This window comes from Rosa chinensis, chromosome 6 (assembly GCF_002994745.2).
Source record: "Rosa chinensis cultivar Old Blush chromosome 6, RchiOBHm-V2, whole genome shotgun sequence".
Taxonomy (NCBI): domain Eukaryota; kingdom Viridiplantae; phylum Streptophyta; class Magnoliopsida; order Rosales; family Rosaceae; genus Rosa; species Rosa chinensis.
Genome location: NC_037093.1, coordinates 1,623,687 through 1,646,202, shown reverse-complemented (window position 1 = coordinate 1,646,202; position 22,516 = coordinate 1,623,687). Strand labels below are relative to the sequence as shown.

The following is a 22,516-nucleotide window of genomic DNA, read 5'->3' as shown; positions in this document are numbered from 1 at the left end:
ATCTTAATTTGCTCATACTATTCTTGACCGGTGATAGATATGTTGCCTAATGAAGTTGGATTCAATATTAACTCTTAACAACAAACATAAGTATGGATAATTAACATTAATCATGTGTGCAAAGGAAAACATCAATATTTGTCTACATATTATCTAATTAAAGTTTAATTATGACAACAACTAGAGCTTAACTTTTTTTCGGCCCTAGGATTATAACAACTAGCCTTCCTGCACGCGCATTGGGCCGCGCTTGCGCGTGCGTATTGTCCCTCCTCTTTTGCTACGCATATTTGAAATGTTACTTGCTCCAAATTAATACATGGTTATTTTAATTTATTTTCTCAATAGATACTAAGCAACCTTTATTGTTGTAGGATCAACCGCAAGTATAGAATTGAAGCTTATTTTGTCCAATATTGTAATGTTTCGCAGCATATTTACATGGAAAAAACAACTTTTTTTTGCCATTTACCTATTCCACTTTTTCTTAAAGCAACAAACCACTTATAAGATAGTACAATATGATTGTAATGTGACTCCTCCAATGGCTTTGTCCCACTCAAAATGACAACCAAAATTCCTTGTATGTTAAATACAAACTAATGTTCAATAAAAATAGAGAATATCAGCAAGGGAGGTTGTCAGTTGCCCCTTGTATCTACTATAGTTCAAACCTTGATGGTTGTTCATCATTCAGCATTATCGGGCAAAAGCATGGAATATGCAATTGCAAATGCCAAATATGGAACACGAGTTGTCATCCTAAATATCACGCAATTTTCCTCCTCAATCAGGTTCCCTCCCATAAGTATTTCAAATATGGAACTACCTCAAGAGAATCTATAACATTATGGGAGCTGAGATCAAACATTTCTGAGTTGTTGAACATTTGACTTTCACCTACATATTGACATATAACCATCCAAACTTTAAAATGTCACTCTCCTGATCCAAGACTGTTAGAAAAAGGGATTGGAATTCAAACAAAAATTTAAAATGAGCTGGCATTGAGAAACAAAAGTAAATGAAATCTCTACTATTAGAATACAGTAGATAACCATGTATGAAAAAGCCTAACAGAGGTCATCAATGCAAAGCTTTACCTCAACAACATAAACCAAGAGAAGTGAGACATGATTAGACCATCTCCAACCGATGGGTCATTTGCCATGTGGAAGCCCAACGATTACTTTTGACAGCCCAAACTGTTCTCCAACAGATATGTCTTTTCCCCGTGGATTTGACATAAGCCTTTCTTCTGTCAAATTTGACAGCTTCCTCTCTTTCTGTCTTTTATTTTTTTTATTGTTTCTCAGTGGTCTCTCTCTTTCCTTCTCGCGTCTTTCTTCCTTCATCTCACCCAGAACTTCAAAATCTCAGAGAAAGAAACACTTTTCCTCTCTTCAAATTTCATCTCTCTTCTTGAATATCAAGAACATGGATCAAATGGATACCTCCCAAGTCACGAGGCCACGTCAACAATGGATATCACCGTCGACTGGTCCAATCTTCCAGTCGAGCTCTGGCCGCTGATAGGAGAAAAGCTTGAACTGTGCATCCAGTCTCTCCAATTCCGCAGCGTTTGTCATTCATGGCGTTCTTGTGCCTCGCTTCCACCATTCACTTCCTCCGAAATTCCCTCTCCCATTCTCCGATGGACCCACCTCCTTCCTCTCCCAAAACATCGTCTACCTCCTACAGAGGCCCCTCCACGTCATCACTGGCGCCGCCGCCGTCTGGATGTTGGTTGGTCAAGGTCGAAGAGTGCGACATAATTCTTCTTCAAAATCCGATCATCTCCAGGCGAATCAGGTACACAAATGGCCCGTCGTCGTCTCCTAAATGTTTCAATTTGTTGGAGTTTAAAATGATCAAATTAGGGAAGTCGTATTTTCTGAGATACATCATTGGCTCTAGTTCTGTTTGTGGTTTAAAGAAAGTGATTTTAATGCCTGCTGAGATTGTTGATTGTGCTATTTTGGTTATCTCTGATAAGGGAAATTTGGGTTTTGCTAAAAGTGGAGATGAGAAACTTACATGGTTTAGTAACGGAGGTTTTGTTTTTGATGATGTTATTGTTTATAAGGGTCAGCCATATGTAGTGGATAGCTTGGGTTATGTTTTTACGATTGATGTGTCTTTAGAAGTGATAGTGAAGATTTCGTCGAAAGTGATTGGTTTTGGTGGGAGGAAGCATTTGGTAGAGTCTTGTGGAGAGCTTTATGTGGTCGATATGTATTTTGATCAAGAACAAAATAAGCAAGAAGGGGCTGGTGTTGAGTTAGATTTTTCTTTATTTGTCCGTTGGCGTCATGGAAGACACCAAAGATATCAGTCTGGTGAACTCAAGGTAGTTGATTTTAAGGTTTGCAAGTTGGAACTGTTGAATGGAGAGTTGGGCAGATGGGTTGAAGTGAAGAGCTTGGGTGATCGAGCGTTTTTCTTGGCTATGGATTGCTGTTTCTCTGTTTCGGCCCAAGAATTGGCTGGGTGCAGAGGGAATTGCATTTACTTCTCAGATGAAAACAATGTTAATCTTGCTCTTAGAGAAGTAACTAGACCAGAGAGTTTCATGTTCTACTTAAAGGACCATAGCATTCAGAAGTTGAGATCTTCCCCAGGCGATTCCCAAATATTTTGGCCACCTCCAATTGAGCTCGGCTCCACATGTTCGTATTCTCTGGATTGATGCAAGTATGACTTGTTGTTGTCATAAAATTCTATAATTGGTGTCTCTTTAAGTTGCGTTCCTTTTCCATGTTTAACTTCATATTTGGAGTAAGCAAGATGATTTATTTGTAGAGTGGTCTACGTATCTCTTGTGTTGTATACTTGACGAATGTTGTTGTTGATAAGATGATAAAGATGTTTCTGAGCTGAATCACTCTCATGTAATTTCAATCTCATTGCAGCAGCAGCACTTACAGACTTGCAGACCAAACATGTAACAAAGCAACCGTGCTGATGCGTTTCTGCAATTGGTTAAGCAACACAAATAGAATTATATATATTAAAACAATATTTAAATTTGACATCTCCATTGGAGCTAAAATTAGTCAAAATGTTAACATGTCAATTTTGCCATATCATATGTCAAATTCAAATTTGACCAAAGCCAAAAGACAAAGCCATTGGAGATGCTCTTAGAGAGCAAAACACAAACAAAAAGCAAAAAATTCAAAGCAAGTAAACCAAAGAAAATAAATAGCAAACTATTTTCAATTGATTTACGACCACTGCAGAAGGGTCTGAGACGAAAGAAAATGGAAAAAGAACTAAGTAGCAATTGACCTTGAACGGTGCCACCCCAAAAAAGAAAAGAGGTCAGAGACTCTTTACTACTTTTATTTTCATTCACATACACTATCTGAAGAGGCATCATGACCCATGGCAGCAACTCCTTGACAGAAACCAAAAACTTCAACCGAGGTCTTTGGATCAATCAAAGCCCAATTTATTTCAAAATGCCTGCACAACCAAACTCAGTTGTAACTCATAACATTAAGTCATCCCTCCCATCTCTTCACATCTAGAGAAGCACTGACCTTCAATCCTGAAGAGTCCTCTTGTCCTTCTCAAAAGTCTCCAAAACAGTCCAAAGTGCACACATGGTTGCATAAGAAACCATTTTTTGGGAGGCCCTTATCTTCTTGGCTCTTGTAGGAAAGATAGGGACTTGGCAGTAGCTCCCCTGAACTTAGCTTTATAATTAAAGCCACCTGACCTGGCTTAATAAGCAATTAAAGCTTTCAAATTCCTCAATAATAGAATTGAAATCATACAAAGAGCAGCTAATTAAAGCCCTTTATACTTGTGAATGCAAGCATTTTGTTCTTTAGGAGTTGGGGGACCCAGCTCAATAAACCATGTCTGTCGAAATCATCAATAACTTCAAAAATTGACACATATGGAGCAAAAAAGTTCATATCTTGCTGATGGGGTTTGAGAAAAATCAAATTTAAGCAAAAGCAAACTAAATCATGAGGAATTCTGAGATCAAAACTACATTTCTCCAGAATGAATAAGAACACTACTAACCAATGAAGAATTCAGTCAAAAAATATAACCAATTAAACTTCTCTGAAAGAAATAGATAGAAGTACTAACAACCAATTTGTTCTACGTACCTTTTAGTGTGAAGCTGTTGCTATGGGATTTGAAGGGATATGAGTAACTAATAACCAATTTGTTCTACCTTTTAGTTGTCAGACTAACAATCCATACATGAATAAACTTTACAAAAATGGAAAAACTTTAGAGAAACAATATTCTTTGGCATACAAAACCATGTAGATTAACAAAAATAAACTCCAAGACCTAGGCAAAGGAGAGGCTCCTAAAAAAGGAACTGCTCAAAGAATGACTTAATTTTAGTCACTTGTGATTTACTGACACTATGCTTCTGAGCATCTACTGAACAGAAATAAAATCCAAATTGAGAATATAACAAAAGTTAGAGCATTTAACTGAGGAATTGCATACCTCAATAGCCCTAGTGCACACTGTTGTCTTAATACTTCTGCACGAAATATACTAACAAAATAAAGCAAACATAAGAACCATTAATATAAGCCAGGGATCATTATCTTACAGAAACCAAAAAGAAGACAAATAAAACAAAATATCACCTGCAACTGTGGTGGCTACAGCAGTACTTACTATCTTGCTTTACTTCTCATAGTCAGGAACAAAAACCAAAGAACTTAAACGTGCTACAATCTCACTGGCTCTGCACCTAAATTGAACAAAGGAAAAAGAGGATTAGGGATAGAACTAAAAGAAAGTAGGAGAAATATTGAGAAATATTAGGGCCTAAAAGAGTTCAAAGCCTTCTTAACAGACATATCTAATGCAATTAAGTTGATGATATACAAAAGCAAAGGAACAGAGAGGGGGAATGAGAGGAATATCTATATCTCATTCCCATATAAATATGTACGACAGCTGGTAATGGTATTGGTGCATGAATGTGCACGTATATTCAAACCCCATAAAAAAATTAAAAAAATAATAATAAAAAACTAAAATGAATTTTAATGAAGACATATGAGAATGAGATAGAGAACCATGCAGTGATTTCAAATCTCAGTATTATGATGTTACCGCAAAGAAGACGTCTCCTCCAGATTGACTGAGTAATAAACTGCATTTGAAATCAAAACCTCACTTAAACACCTCCAAAGAGTCAGTTAGATCCACCAAAAACTAACATGAGCAATACAGATACCTTGTGGGATTCAATTGAGTGGATTACCAAGCATAGTACAGGAACAGAAGTAAATTTAAAAGAAACAGATAACACAGATCTGACAACTTGCATATCAATCGTACATACAATGGTTTACAGAACATACAACACCTCTAACACCCAAAAAGTTAAAATAACTTGTGCGTTGAAAAAACAAAAGAATATGAAATCTCGATTATTAGAATATGGTAGATATCATGTATGAAAAGGCCTAACAACGGTCATCAATGAAAAACATCTCCCATTCATACCTAATCAATAGAGAAAAATAGTTCTGTTTGGTTCATTTGCTTCCCCCCAAATTGCATACCAATTGAAAACTAATTGAAGGAAGAACATATGAGACAGAAACAATACCTGGAACTAACATTAGAGACATCATTTTCTCACAATGTTAAGAAATCGCTCATCTAATTTACCTGCAACAATTGAAAGAAAACCAAGCGGTAAAAAATAAAAAAATAAAAAAGAAGAAAGAAGCAAAATCCAATTGACGAACAGTTCATGAGCAGCAATTGCTTATTATGATTAATTGAAAATGTGAAACCAAGAACCAATGAAATCCCCAAACCATACCTGTAACCAAAATTTTTCGATTCCTTCAAGACGTATAGAGACTACCCGAGTATGAAAAGTACCTAGAAAATTCAAAGACATTCCCAAACAATAGTTCAATATAAGAATAAGAAATCAAAATCGAAAGATATAGAAACAAAGATAAATCTGCAATCACCGCTAATCTTTTCCTCCTTCTGGGTTTGAGTTTGCTCTGCTCCTCCTTCCATCTGAGTTTTCTCCTTTTACATGAACCGTAAACTGAGAGACGGGTGAATAATGGTGAAGCCATATCTCCCACGTTGCCTCCAGTCTCCGATCGTGCGCCCTGACGGTTACTCTTTTCTCTGGTGATGGCGGGCTATAATTTCCTCTTTCTCTCCGTTTTTGAAGTGCACGATTTCATATTTATAATTTCTTATTTGTTTTTGTTTTTTTTTTGTATTTTACGTGGTTACCCCTGCTTGATATTTTTCAGTTAAGTTGAACTGTTCTGTATATAATGGGTAGTATGGGGACTTCAATAAATTGGTGAAGCCTTTGACATTAAAAGAGGGCGCCTGGATTTATAGTAGTAGAGATTTGATAATTAGATAATCATGCATGTACTTTGGCTCAAGTTTGAAGGGTCCCAAACCAAGAGAAAGAACAAACTTCAAGTACCTTGCTCAGTTTCTGGCTAAAATCTGACCTAGTTACGCTAATGCTTTATTAAAGTTTTATCGCTGACAAGCTGTTATCAACACTTCTTTCATGACATACCCAATCTCCAACATTGCGCTACTTTTACCCCATCTGTTGGCACACATGTTCGTCGACCACTATAGCTTGGCTGGGGAGGTATTTTTGCAAGATAACCACCATTATATTGCGGGGACGCTGCTTACACGATAGCCTAAACAACTTAGGTTTATTGGAATGATGCCTACAGTCGGGCACATGCGGATATATTTGTCCATTCGGGTGGTGGAAGATCGATTTGTGTTCTAATTTGAAATAAAGAATTATCGGAATCGACATCTGCACGACGGGCTGTGGTTTTACAAAAACTCTCTGCTGGGGCTGGCGATGAATGATAGTATTTCAGAGGTTGGCAACGTTCCTTTCAGATCGGTAGAGATTACTGTGAAAGAGTGGCCTCTTGGTTTGCACAACAAGCTGTATTTGTTAGGGTGGGCGTTTTCAACCGAGAGTCCGAGAAATCGGCTAGATTCGGACCGAAACCGACCATTCTGGTCAGTTTTCAAAGCTGACTTCCTCGGGTCGGGCTAAACCGAACCGATTAAAGTGTCATTCGGTTCGGTCTCAGTTTCAATGTTTGCAGAAGCGATCCGGACCGATATTTGGTACATGTTTGCATTTCTGCATTTCTACTTATTTAGTTTCGACAGGTTTATGTTTAATTTCTGCATTTGTAGTTTGCAGTTTTGCTTAGCTTCTGCATTTCTGCATTTATACTTTACAGTTTTGCTTTCAATTATGCATTTTTACATTTTTATGTTTACAGTTTTGATTAGTTTCTGCATTTCTGCATTTGTACTTTACTGCTTTAGTTTTCAGTTTGCAGTCTTTGAATCTGCAATTCTGCAGTTTGCATAGTTCTGGAAAAACAGTTTTCTTGGCCCAAAAAACAGAAACACCGGACCGATTGTGTTCAGGTCGGTTTCTCATCGGTTTCATCAACCTGCTCAACACACCGATCCAGACCGATCCGCCCAGGGGCGGAGGCAGTTCAGACCGAGTGGGGGCCACTGCCCCCATTGAGATCTTGACATTTGGCTCCCAAGTATACAATTTGCCCCCATCAAGTGGCCATATATAAACAACATATATGATATATGTATATATATTGTGTTCGGTGTTCCCATAATGGCACAATTCAAACTTCAAAGACCGTCTAAACATATCATGATATCAACAGGCCCACAACACACAACTCTCACAAACCGACGGAAAAAACAAGAAAAAGGGGAGCATGAAGCTTCTTGTGCAACCCCAGTTAGCTTATATATTCAAACTCAACTACCAAGTACCAAAGCTAGCACTCTGCACTCAAAGTCAATAACCAGGTACCAACTGATATTGCTGGCTTCCTAGAATCCTAGTTGCTGCGATGGCTTCGTTTCTCAATCCCCATATATCGATATTTCTTTGTTGATCAAACTCAACTACCAAAGCCATACATATATATTCCTCCCTCCGCCACTGGATCCGCCAGTGTCGGTTTCGGACTCGGTTTTCAGCTTTTTCGGACCGAACAGATCCGAACCCAGCCCTAGTATTTGTCACTCATCAAATCTTCGATTAGGCGGGTGATCCATTTTGATCAGCTTGCGTTGGACCGAAGAGATGAGGAACAACATATCAAGATGTTGATTAACATGCAGCGCCGGGTTAGGGTTTCTCGTTGGTTTACATTTTTGGTTGCGGTGGATGTTGATATCTCCTTTGAGTACGAGAGGGTGAAGGGTTTGATCAGTGTTTGTGGGATTTTTAAACATGATATTGAAGGTTGTGATAAGCTATGCCGAAAGGAGAATAAGGCCCTCAAAATAATGCCTTTGGTGGCTGCTATATTAAAATTGACTATTTTCTCTCTAATGGCCGCTAGGATTTCAAGTGGAGCGGGCCTGTTGGGGCCTGAGACTGTGCAAAAAGCACTGCACTGCGCAAGGGGCAGACTGTGTTCTTCTTAAAGCAATTGAACTGGGGCTTGCAAGCAGCATGGCTGCTGCGTAGATTAGTGAATCCACCGGCGCTAGAGCCTCGGAGGGATTTGCTGGTGGGAGGTGACCCAACTACTCAGGTTTTACAGAAATAGGGTAACTAGTATATGCCAGTGTAAGGGCACAAAGATATGGAGCTTAGTGGTCAAAAACTTTCGGCAGAGATGATGCTAGTCCAGCCCGGCAAGAAGCTCTTGGTTCTCCCTGCTCCTGACTTACTAGTTGCTAAGGAGTTGGTACTTTTCTTGCCACAAGAACATGATAGGTTGATTATTTCTCCACGAAATGAGAAGAAGAAGAAGATCGGAAGGCCTAAAGGCTCTAAGAACAAGGTCAAACAGGAGGGAACTCTGTCTCTGAAATCTCGTCCAAAACTGAAAGGTAGGAAGCATTTTAGGTTATTTGAGGAAGAAGATTCGGAGAACTTACTTGATGACAAGAAGGAGGAGATACTGCTTGATGAACATGTGATGATCTAGTCTAAAATCAAATGCAATTTGAAAATTGCTTTCCCCTTTCCTGAAACTTTGTATGTTTTTATGTTTTATTTATATAGTTAAAATTGAGTTTATTGTCCTTAATTTGGTTAATTTGGTTATTAAAAACATGTGTTAGATATTCTTAAATATCTAGTTTCGGACTAGAAGCATCCAGCTACCCAAATTGTAATGGGATACGTTGATTAATCTCCTCTATCCATCAATTTATCTCTTGTATACTCATTCTCGTCCTCCTTCTTCCTCTTCTCTTTTCTCTTATGCCTTGTTCCCGACATATTGACCTTCATTCACTTACCCAAAAGGCCGGTAAAATCTGCATGCAATAACTTTCAAGAGATGCCCCTGAATTCCACTGCTCAATAATCTTAGAATTTCGCTACCTACACAAAGCTTGACTTCTGTAAGTTTCAATCTCCTCTTTCTTAGACAAGTCATCCTGTTTAAGCTATTTCTCAATAAATTGAAGTATGATCTATATCATGAAAGTCAATTAGGGGACTTGGATTGCTAGAGGTACAAGCTAGGTGTTTGTGTTTAAGCTTAATTTGATTGACTTTGCTTGGTTCTCTTGGCTCCTGATGTTTACAGTTTGAGGGAGGAAAAACAAAATTTTCTTTATATATAGCAATCTACAACCTTCATTCACTTCATATCGTGCATCAATCTACGATTAAGCATACAATTGAGACATCTGAGTAGAAGAAAATTTAAGAATGTCCACACAACTTAACATTCCATTGAAATCCTTGTTCCTCAAAACAAAAGAGGGTACAAATGAATTATAACAAAAACAAACACGAAACATAATATTAACATATATAGATTTGGGGATTGACATACCCCATCGTCAACCAAAGCAAAGAAAACATATATAGCAAATAAAAACATAAACTTAAAGCATGAAATAACAAAGGGGAAAATTAATTGGTATTCTTAAAACATCGTCCATGTCCAAGATTATTATCAAATTGCCAGCTAGGAAACAAAGTACATTAAATAATAACATAAACATAAAGCATGAAATAACAAAGGTAAATCAATTGGCTGGTATCCTTAAAAGAATCGTCCACGTCCAAGATTATGATCAAATTGCCTGCCAAAAAGAGGAGGAAGATGAAGCAGCATCGGGAATTCGGGATGCATCGCACCCTGGCTCGATGAACTCCCCTCATGAAAAGACCAAATAGGGGCGACACTCGGTGACATAAAATCCCTAAATCCCCCAGCAGCCCCCATTGCAGCGTGCTGTTGCATCAGCTCAATTTTCCTCTGATGCCATTCTTTAGACCGTTGAGCCACAATACCATGCAGCTTAATCAAGTCTTTCTTAAATGAGTCTCGTTGTTCCTCGTCCATGCTGTCTAGGGACCTCCCATACCACTCGTCAGCCTGGCCAGCCCTCGCAATCCTTTTAAGCACCTCTCCCTGCTGTCTACAGTTCAACAGCTCCTCATTTAAGGCAGTGCACTCCGCGCGTGCTGTTGCATCAGCTCAATTTTCCTTTGATGCCATTCTTTAGACCGTTGAGCCACAATACCATGCAGCTTAATCAAGTCTTTCTTAAATGAGTCTCGTTGTTCCTTGTCCATGCTGTCTAGGGACCTCCCATACCACTCGTCAGCCTGGCCAGCCCTCGCAATCCTTTTAAGCACCTCTCCCTGCTGTCTACAGTTCAACAGCTCCTCATTTAAGGCAGTGCACTCCGCGTTGAGACTGTTCAATTTTATGATGCGAAAATTTTCCAAGAACTTCTCAGTGATGTCTGTGCTAGCTGGGGGTTCAGGGGCCGGAGACAGATAGCGGTCAACGATGGCCTGCACAGAAGGGTGGCCGAATGAGAATGTCTTGTTTCCGGGAGAACTTATGATTATGGCGATCTCTGCACCTGTGAGCGTGCTTAGCTCACTCGACTTTTTGAAAATGCAAAGACTTTCTCTTAGAGAAAGTAACCTGGCAATTACTCTCCCTTTCTATTTTCTTCATTTTAATTTTCTGGCGACCTCTATTGACCCTACCGGCCATTGCAACAACTAAAGGAACTAATAAAAAGTTTGTAACAAACGTTTGTTTGTGGTGTGATGTCTGTTTGGACTAGGGAGATACTTATATTGTATGGTCGGGGGTGTTCATGGATATCTATATGATAAGTTTTCTATTTTTTTAATTCATATATTATTTTGGGAAAATTAAGCAATTATAATACATGGCATATAGAATTTAATAAGACAGTTTCATTCCAAACCGGTTACCTTGGTTATTTATTCATTTCTATTTCTGCTACATGAATGAGAGAAATTTCCAGGAACTTGTAATTTGTATACATCCTAATTTCTCATATTATTCTTGACAGGTAATGAGTATGCTTCCAAATGAAGCGGGATTCAATATTAACTCTGACAACAAACATAAGTTTGGATATTTAAAATTAAAATCACTTGTGCAAACTGCAAAGGACAACAATAACCATAATAATATTTATTTTAAGTGTAATGACACCTATCACCCCTGGTGGGAACTATGTATTGTACCATTCTGGCCTGAGTTTACTATGAATGCAATCGTTATCTTCAAAAAACAATAACCATAATAATACTTGTCTAAAAATAATCTAATTAAATTTCAACTATGAATACAACTTGGGCTTACTAGACCAATTTATTTGCAGTAAGTTATAATTTAGTAAATCATTTAATTGCATATTAAAAGAGAAAATTATCCTAACCACTTTATTTATTCTCACCCTAAAGATTTACCTCTTTCTCTCCCTAGGTATCTCAAACCTCCGTCTTTAACCTTATTGTAATAGTAAAAAGCTTGAAAAATGGTACATACTTGACTTGGATTGTAGTGAATAAAACTGGCTGCGTTCGGGAAAACTTATAAATAGCTTACATTTAAGAAATGGACAGTAATATGTTTGGTAAAACTAATTAAAACGACTGTTTTTTTTATTTATATAGTTTTATTGAAGTCAGGGGCTCAGGGCTCTTTTAGAACTAAAAGCAGAAGCTCTCTCAGCCTAACTTATTAAACTCACCCCACCTTTACATGTGTCAGTGAGAATCAAACTTATGACTTTTATAATGTTAGAATTATAACTTACCAACATGTAGCTCACCGGCAACTTATTGAAGTTGCTTATTTCTTACTATAGCACTTTTAGTTTCAACACTAAACACTTTGATATTGTTTTTAGTACTATAAACACTTTCAAAAATTTAGTTTACCAATCACTTAATTGCTTTACTTGACAGTCACTTATTATCATATCACAGCATAAGCTAACTTATCTAATAATCACAGTCGTACTAAATTGGCTTATCTATCAACTAAAATAATTAATTACTTTAGGGTGGGGAGAGTGTAGCCACAAAAATGGGGAGTACAGAGAGGTAAATATCACCTCAAGCCCACATGTAGACGGAACCTACTACGTAATTAATTTCCCAAGTTTGCAACCATGCCACGTGGATTGTGTTTATACGAATTTAGTAACAATTTATGAAAACTTTCAATTCAATGACAGAAATATTCTCTGTTTATAGAATTTCCTTTGTTGATTTGCATCAAAGAACAAATTGATCGAAGCAAGTGATTAGGAATGTGGTGACCCGAGAGAGGAGTCTCACAGCGCCACGACTCTGAGCCAATAAGAAACCGACATGTCACGAATGACATCCCGATGACTCATCAATCCGAAACCGCAAGGCCTTTTGGGTTTAGTTTGTTGGTTTACAAAATATTTTCTTTGGGCAAATCATTCTAACAACCAAATAGCATATTTTCAAAAGCGGAATTTAAAGAGGGCTAAAGGGTTTGGGCTTACAATCGGAACCCAGCTTCGGAAAACAGTTCACTAAGTAATTAACTACAAGTATGAGAGACGCCAAAATTTTGTAAATAAGTGAGTAGAAAATAAATAAATAAATAAATAAATCAGTAAGAAAGTAAATAAGTAAGTGACTTCAAAATCCGGTAAAGGACTAAAACCTTAATTTAATAAAGTTAAAGGGAAATACGCCAAGCCGGACGAAGTGCCTCCCCTACACGCTCCCCGACCACATTCTCGAAACCTGTACACTGTTGTAGAGGTGAGCTTTTGTCCTCGCATGACCAGTAAGGACCGACCCTACCATGCTAGGTTTGAAAATAATATACTTTAAAATATTTACTACATAATATTGTGCACTTCATCGAGAATACTTTAAAAAAGGCAACCACAAACATTTATTCTCTTTTATAAAACATATGCAGCATGCTTCACACAACTTGAAGCTCCAAGATACTTACCTGCCGTCTAATCTAAAACAATCAGTGACCGACCCGGTTCGTCATCCTTCGAGAACCAGCCAACTATTCTGTAGTGCTTGTGACTACAAATAGCAAAAGTGTCCATTTCTTGGCCTTGAGTGTCCTATGACTGGTTCACCGTCGGTACTTACCTTTCCTTGACGCACATAGGAGCACAGCCCCCTCCGGAGTTTCACAGTTATCGACACCGTGGGATACCTAGGAATCAACTCGTCTAGGTCCCATTCAGTACTTTTAGGTCACAAGCACAAACTTACAATGGGGTACAATATCTCAACATACAAGTCTAGCCTCGGTTTTCGCAATCAGCAATTATCAGTTATGGAAACACAGATGTCACGAGGCATCGACTAATGAACAATCAAAAACGTATTTACAGGCAACATATTATTATATTAGAGCATTCCACATATACATAGGAAAATCTCTAACAAGGAAGGGACAGCTCACCCTACCTGAAATTGGAGTGCTCGCCCAAACTTAGCTTTGTTTCTGACTCTCGATACTTCTTCCAATTTCATGAGCACACGCTCGAGTCCCTTAACAAAAATTATATCCGATAAGTAATTAATTTATAACTCACTTTAAAATTCACCAAATAACCCATGATCGATAATTATTAGAAACCATTCCCGAACAATTCACTTAGAATAGTAAGCTCATTCGGGATATGGTGATCATACTTCTTTCGATAATACAGTTCGAGTTAAATATTCGATGCATTTGTCTAGCATTCCTTTCTTAAGCAACAAATACACTTACCATTCCCAAATAATCCAAGTGAATTAACATTTGAACCATTTGAGATATGGTGATTACACTTAGCACTTTGACCTTCATTTCTTTACCCTTTTTAATTTAAGAAAACAAATGGCAATTTCCATTTCCGGACATTCCACTAAATAAATTTCTCTCAATTTTCGGGACATAGAGAAATTAACAAAGCTATGATCCAAAATTAAATTTTAGGTCAACACGTTAGACCTTTCTATTTTCTTGGTATACCTTAGTTTCCTTAATTTCCCTTTTAATCATCAAAGTATTTACTAAACGAATTTCTTATTAAGTTCGGTCCAATAATCATTAGCCAATATAACTTCATTTCGGATACCAATTCCTTATGAACTTGAGCAATTTACATTTTCTTTAACAATAACCAACTCACTTCTTTTCTTACAACTGTAATATCTAAAATGATAGTTATAGACATTGTCATTGCTTACCGTCTTGAGCAAACTACTCTTATTCATCACCAATCCAACATTAATCTTTTTCATTAATAAAATTAACCAAGGACAATTTCGTATCTAACCTATTCCATTCAACATCATATCAATATCACCAATTTAACACTTTCCCAATCATGAGGCTACAAACAACATGCTGCTGATTTTAACAACTTCACCAAGTAACAGATTCAAATACCCAAACCTAACCTTACCATTCTTCTTTTCCAAACCGTGATTCGAGTCACCATAGCTGCATTCCCACCATCTTCACTCGAATTCCTAGCAAGCAGGACAAGCTTAATAATCCAATTCTTAACCAAATTCATATCCAACACAGAGTTCATGACCCTTACCTCAATCCATTTTCAATGGAAATTGACCCAACACTTCTCTTCTCCAAAACCTTACAATTTTGCAGACCTCAATTCCTCCAAATCAAACAACAAGTTATTAGGGTCCATTCCACTCAAATTAGAAGCTCCAACGAAAGAGGATGCACGAAATTACCTAATAGAGGCAGTCTGAAACTCCAGTAGCCATGAGCGGCGGAGCTAGCTTCTCTCACGCACCAGTGGCGGCGCGTGAAGCCCGTGTGGCGGCTCTGGTCAGAGTCAGAGGTCAGGAGTTTGGGGTTTCGAAAGACAGTGTAGCTCCGGCTTAGTTTATGGAGGTGTTGAAGTTCAATTCGAGCTGGAGATCGGAGAATGAAGGCATGCAGAGCTGAGACCTCTGGCGATGCTTGTACAATGTTGTTCGACGTTGGGATTGAAGGCTATGGTTCGGGTTTTGGCTCTTTAGGGCTTGGTGCTTAAATTGAAGGTAGTGGTGCTGTGAATCAGCGACCGGAAATCGGAGGATTAAGGAATGCAGTGGTGTCGCAGCTTTGGTGGTCACGTGTGGAGGTTGCCGGTGGTGCATGTTGGTGGTGAGGTTTGGGCTTGGGTCGGATTTGAGTCAATTGGTGGTGGCGGTGTGGTGAAATGGTGGCTGGAAATTGTATTTTTCGGCGATGGCAGAGAGAAGAAGAGAGAGAGAGAGAGAGAGAGAGAGAGAGAGAGAGAGAGAATGGGATTCTAGGGTTTTCTCCTTGTTGACTTTCTATTTATACTTATGTCCATGAAATACCCATTTTGCCCTTGTGACAAGTTACGAAACTCTCCTAGCTAATTGCTTTCGGTTTTGGGCTCGTAACTTTTGTTTTATTCGTTTCTCGTCGGAAACTTCCTAAGGTACTTCTCGACTTCGTTCTAGGCCCGAATGGAGGAACATTGGCCCAAACTTTAAATTTCAGCCCAATAGGTGGTCTCGACACCAAAACAATCTCCAAAATCGATTTCTTCACTTAAATCACCTTCCGAAAATCTTATTGGCAAAAAAAAAATTACCTTAAAAAATTAAACGAAATTTTCGGGGGCTCACAAGGAAAAAAGTTGAACCATGCATGCAAGTATGATGTATTTTCGTAATCTCGTAGTACGTAAGGTTTTGCTTCCTCGTATGAAAATGACGCTATTCGTCTCAAATTTCTTTCGCTTTCTCTAATTGTTCCATCTCCTCGTCGGATGTTTTGTCTGCAATTTGGAAGCCTAATTAAGATTCCTGGCCGGTAAGATTAAACTGTGCATTCGGAAGGACCTGCCATAATATTTTACCTTCTTGCATGTGGCCATGTGCTAGTTTACTTACTTGTGTTGGTTCAAGCCATTTCAGACCCTTCTGTTTCTTTCATAAATCTTCCGCTAGTTTACGAAGACATTTCCGTAATATTCAATGAGCTGCAAGGGTCTACTTTTAGCTAGCCAGCCTTATGGAGGGTAATGAAGTATAGGGAGAGCAATGAAGCTGCACAGCCTCTAGCTCGCTGGGCAGTATTAGCTTCCTTTCCTACCCCTCTATCTTTCCTGGAGGAGGCTTTATCTTTAGATACTAAAGTTTTTTTTTTTTTTTTTTCCCGATGGTAAAAGAAAAATACAAAGGCTATGATTGAATAGCCTCCTCGAACATAACCAAAACCTACATGATCATGGTAAAAATTGAAGCCAAAAGGGAAAGAACAGTTCCAACTGGAAATTGTCTTGGTATGTCCAAAAGTAGACACTACATCAGCTAGAAAATTTACCTATGTTCATATGTGTTTGTAGAAAATGTGATTGATTGTAACTAAAGCTTTGAGTAAAATAAGTTTATATCATTTCTTCTAAAAAGAATAAAATAAATATAAACATAAAATAGTATATCAAAACATCAATTCCACTTGGGACTGTTTTTAAGTACTTGTTATCATATCCCTCAATAGAAGCTCTTGTCGAACTAGCTTGTTTGAATTTCATTTCTGATACTCATGCTTACTTCTAAGTTATGGTGGGTGATGAGAAAATATGGTAGTCAATGGAGTAGGAGAAATTTGAATTTCATTTCTGATAAGCATGAACTTTCATTGATATATTCCTTTTTATATAAAAGAAAGGTTACGATGAACCACGTCTGTAACATAACAAATAAAGCAAAGACACCAAAATAAACAAACACAAGGACAACATAGACCTGAAACACTTGATATGACTGTGTTTCATACCCATAAACAAACATTAAAAGAGAGAACAACAAACTAACACAAGACGAAACATAAAACGGCAAACTAGATAGGATAGACTCTGTTGACCCAGAGGCTATAGCGACCTTTTCATCCAAACTAATTACCATCGTTATTCATCGCGCCCTGGCTTGAAGTTGAAGGAATCCCTGCAAAAAATGGCGCCATAGGGTTTGTGAAGTGCTGCTCATTCATCAAGTTATTGGTGGTATCAAATAGAGCTAACTGCTGCCTGAACTGAGTCTCCTGAGCTACCCTGCGATGCAGCTCCTGCATCTCCATCTTCAGCCACATCAGTTGTTGCGTATCCAACTCCTCCTTTGGCTTTTCTCGCCAATGCAAATGTTGGCCAGCCCTCTCCCTCAGCAGCAGCTCCTCGCCCTTCCTCAGCTCCTCGTCGCGCATTTCATTAAGCAAAGCTAACTCTTCATTAAGACGACTCAGCGTCGCGTTGCGATTAGCTTCTTCAATGAGTCGGGCAGCTTGGGCTGTGCTCGAGTTATTGAGCGGCTGATGAGACCCTGACAGATAACGCTCAATGATAGATTCTACATTCGGGTGGCCGAAAGAGTATGGTTTTTTGCCCGGCGAGAAAACTACAATGGCCATCTCTGCACCACTAAGGGTGCACAGCTCGCTGGCCTTTTTGAACAGACCAGTGCGGCGTTTAGAGAATGTCACCTGAAGATTGGTTTCATTCTCTATCTTTCTCATGGCTATCTTTCGCCGACCCCTGCTGATCCTTGGCATGACTGAAAGGGAGAAAAGTTGTTAACTAAAGGCAGCACTAGGTTCCAAGCCCTATGGCCTTGAGAAAAATGGTGTGGCGAATTGTTTGGGATAGGGTGCTATTTATGCTACATACTTTGCATGTATAGATGGTATGAACGTGCAGCGTAGGGGTGCTCACGGATAAAACTATTGCATTGCTGTGAGAATAATTTTGGTTTAATTACGCTCATATACTAGTTTAGGAAAATTAATAATCGTAATTAAGAAATTACCTTCATTTCTTATTCAAAACTGTAGTATGGAAATTCCAGGAAAAAGCGGTTGAATACCTATTCTTGACCACATGCATGTGTTTCCGAAACAAGCGGATTTATTCAATGATTGTTACAACAAAGAGAAACCTGGATACTTTAATAAATATTATAGGTGGACACATAATTAACTAGTTTACCATATAATAGAATGTAATTAATTATTTTCACAACACATTAATTATTCCAGTTGGGGTCCTTGGCTACCATGTCTCCCATCCATTAGCGCTTGAGAGAACTAAATTATCTACAGTAAAAGATAGTTAAACTTAATCTAACCGCGTACAGAAAAATCTTTATTCATTTGAAGATAATTAACATGCACTTAACGAGTGAGTTACTTTATGTGTCAATAACCATATGAAATAATCTCTCGGTTATATATGCTCTCACTTGGTTGTACAAGCATGACTTAATGGAGTATGGACTTGATGCATAAGAAGTCATTTCTCGAAGTTTCTAAATATATCGGTACAATATCTAACTATGTAGTAATACTTTACTAGTTTACGGGCCTTACGGCTCATAAATTCAAAATGACGATTATATACAATTATTATACATAGATCATTATTAGTTTACTAAATATGCAAATTTTATGCATTTATAGAAATTTTATAGGTTATGCCCCGTAAAAGAAGTAATTTCTCATAGTATGGACTTGATGCATAAGAAGTAATTTCTCGAAGTTTCTAAATTGTTGATGTATCGGTACCATATCTAACTATTTAGTAATACTTTACTAGTTTACGGCTCATAAATTCAAGCTGATGATTGCATACATAGATCATTACTAGTTTACTAAATATGTGTTTTAGAGAAACTGAATTTGAGAGGAATTTGCTGTGTATTCTCATTGATAATAGGGGCCTCTTTATATAGAGGATTACAATGCATAGAATCTCAATCATACAAGGAAAGTAATTCTACATTGATTAGGATTCTAGATCCTTCTAATTAAATCCTATTACCACTAGGTCAAGTAACCTAGAGTTTGGGCTAAACACAAATTAGGTTTTCCTTGAACACTCCCCCTTGTGTTGCCCAAACGCGGTGCTTCTCTCGTTGCCTCGTTAAAAACCTTGCCGAGTAACAAAAACCCAGTGGGACAAAAATAACCTCGGTCGAAGGGGAAAAAGAGCACAACACACCCTTCACGATTCGAGACGAACATGTAGACATCTCCCCCTGATGTCTGCACCTCCCCCTGATGACTACGATCATGGGAGTTCAGATAATTTCCGCAAGCCAATTCTTGCCACATGTTTCTCGAACGTGGTATTGGGCAATGACTTAGTAAACAAGTCTGCCTCACTGTCCTCAGATCGAACCTAGTTCACTTTGATCTCGAGGAGTGTCTGTTGTTGCTGATTATGCTTGGTGTTATCGCTATTGATGTAGCCTTGCCTCATTTGTTCAAAACAAGTAGCATTATCCTAAATGCTCGTAGGCTCATCTGTGGTAGACTTCAAACCACAATTGTTCGAACATGCGTAATTATGGATCCAATCCATATACATTCACGAACCACTTCGTGAAGAGCAATGATCTCTGCATTGTTCGAAGATATAGCGACTACGGTCTGTTCTGTAGACCTCCAAGATATCACGGTCTTTTCCCATGGTGAACACTTAACCGGTTTAGGAATGACCATTGTGTGAGTCAGAGAGATACCCAACATCAGCAAAACCTTCCAAAACACATGTCGTTTTGGGATGGGGATAGAGAACGCAGGCCAGCGTTGGCGGCGTTTCTGGTGTGTGATGGGTCCGAATCCATCATCTCTTTGTAGGGATAGAACAAGCCCATATCATTCATACATCTCAAGTATCGAAAGATATCTATTACACCAATCCAATGGCGTCGCGTTGGCGCAGAGCTATATCTAGCTAACAAGTTCATAACATATGAGATGTCTGGTCTTGTGCATTGAGATAAGTACAATAATGCGCCTATTGTACTAAGTAAGGCACTTTTGCCTCTAGCACATCTTCGTCATCATCCTTTTGACGAAGATGATCCTTTTCAGGATCAAGACTACGGACGATCATGGGGGTGCTCGAAGGCTTGACCTTGTCAAAATGCCTAAGCATCTATCGACACGATGCTCAAGTTCCAAACCGAGCCATAATCGTGTTCTCCCAAAATCCTTCATCTCAAACTACGGATTTCAAGTGTTCAGCGGTTTCCCTTTATCTTTAAGGGCTTCTAATGAAGATCATGTCCAACAAGAACCGCGATAGAATCCGAAACTTGTTATAGAAACGCGTGGGCATATCCCTTCCCAATCAAGTAGTCACTTTAGTGAGCGTTTCAACCTCTTTGTAAACGCGCTCCATGGTCTAGAGCCACTTGACTTGGGTAAATGAAGTTCACCATGAACCTTCATGTATATTCCGTATCTAGATCCCTATAGAGATACGTAGTGACCACATTTGTAAGCTGCATGTTCAGTTATTCGGAAACTACCAAACTGACAGGGTAGTGGAGTGCAATGACATCCATTACGAGAGAATATGTCTCATCGTAGTCGATTCCAGGGCGTTTTGTGAGAAGCCTTGCGCCATAAGGCGAGATTACCATCTCTTTTTCTCACTACGCTTTCTAACGAAGACCCATTAGTTAACAGGTTTTATGTTAGGAGGTGTTGGCATCTCTAGCTCGAAAACCTTCCTCTTCGTTAGAGAATCCATCTTAACCTGGATCGCATCTTTCCATTTAGGCCAAAAAACTATCTACGTTGGCATTCATTCATCAACGGAGCGTGGTTCGATATCATCTAACTCAACAAACTCATGCGCAACAAAATACGCAACTACATCACCAATTATGATGAAGTTTCTATCCCACGTCTCATGTACACTAGTGTAAGTTTCATAGAGCTCTATATTCTCAGGAATAGGGTTTGACGTTGAGGCGTCCCCCAACGATAACCATAACCCGGAAGATACTCATGAGACGGATTTTGAGTCTTGATGATCAAAGGATTGGAATGTGCCAAAGTATCCTTCGAACCCACGGGCCTCCCACGCATCCTAGCTGGGGCCATGGCCTGTAACGCCAGAGTGCCACTTTCTTTGGCATTGGCGCCATGCCTACCTCCATGTAGGGTGGCGCTACGTCCTCTCGTAGGGACGTCCTTCCTTGCAGGCATGTTTGCAGCATATTTGTTTGATCTCGTCACTTTGACAGGGATCGGGATGAGACATAGTGGGGACAGGCCACGACAATCCCTGTCGTTCCTGCTGAACATCCGTGTTCTTATCTCCCCCTAACGACGGGAAGACTGTCTCATCAAAGTGACAACCCGCAAATCTAGCGGTAAGGAGATCGCCTTGCAAGGGCATTAAGAGGCGGACGATTGTTGGAGTCCCAAATCCAACGTAGTTGCCTATTCGTCTGTAAGGACCCATCATAGAGCGCTGTGGCGGCGCAATTGGCACAAAAATGGCTCACTCAAATGTGCGTAAGTACAAAAGACGTGTACCCAGCCACTAGCTGTAACGCAGAGGTACATTGAGTGGCATTAGGTCGTAGACGAATTAGCATAGCTGCATGCGATATTGCATCACCCCAAGCGGATGTAAGAAGATTGGTGCGCATTACCAATGTTCGGACTACCATCGTAGTCGTTTCCGCCAGACCAATTGGGTGTGTACATGGGAATGTGATGTCCAACATCAAGCCCATTGCAATATCCATCGAAAGTCTTCGATGTAAACTCACTAGCATAGTCAAATCCAATTGACTGAATAGGATGATTTGGGGAGTGAGCCCATTGTCATATGATATGTGCTAGGAGTCTAGCATAAGTAGCATTTATAGGTGGACAATGGCACAACACGTGACCAGCGTGTTTGCGTGTCAACCAACATCATGAAATATTCAAGCGTCCGCAAGTTAGTTGAATCAATCCACAAAATCCCTACGGATTCTTTGTAAGAACAGAATGAGTATTGTCATATCCTTTGCATAGGACGGTCTCAGTCCTAATTTCCCTAAGGAACGGGCTTTGTAAAACGAGCGAGAGGCCTTAGAAGCAACCAATGAGGAGTTTGGTTAGGCCTAAGCGTCTGTAGCGCTATTAGAAGCAAAATATGTGACTACATCTCCCATCATGGCGTGGGAGCCATGGAAATTAGCATGTATGGCGTCATGGCCACAAGGAGGAACAACCATGGCGTTATGCCCATGGTTGGCGCCTTTTATGGCGTCATCTTGCTTCATTTTGCTCAAAAGAAATGATGTCCATGTGAAGTCTTTTGTAGACGGATCATCATATCATGACTAGGATGATCTATCCTGTCGTGA

General features: G+C 39.1%; 1 protein-coding gene and 1 long non-coding RNA gene across 3 annotated transcripts; both read right to left on the bottom strand.

Moving 5' to 3' along the window:
* Positions 1–464: 464 nt before the first annotated feature.
* LOC121049679 lies at positions 465–6,330 on the bottom strand. Of its 2 annotated transcripts, XR_005801040.1 has the most exons (6): positions 5,982–6,330; positions 5,825–5,886; positions 5,606–5,667; positions 3,546–5,143; positions 3,363–3,468; positions 465–900 (listed from the first exon to the last, which is right to left on the bottom strand). It is a non-coding gene; the product is annotated as an uncharacterized LOC121049679 (long non-coding RNA). The 2 variants fall into 2 exon arrangements; XR_005801039.1 differs by lacking the exon at positions 5,982–6,330 and having other exon boundaries at positions 5,825–5,977.
* Positions 6,331–17,228: 10,898 nt separating this feature from the next.
* On the bottom strand, positions 17,229–17,968 carry LOC112174809 (agamous-like MADS-box protein AGL62). The gene has a single exon (XM_024312618.2). It carries the CDS (start codon positions 17,910–17,912, stop codon positions 17,262–17,264), a length of 651 nt encoding a protein of 216 aa, XP_024168386.1. The 5' UTR covers positions 17,913–17,968; the 3' UTR covers positions 17,229–17,261.
* Positions 17,969–22,516: the final 4,548 nt, after the last annotated feature.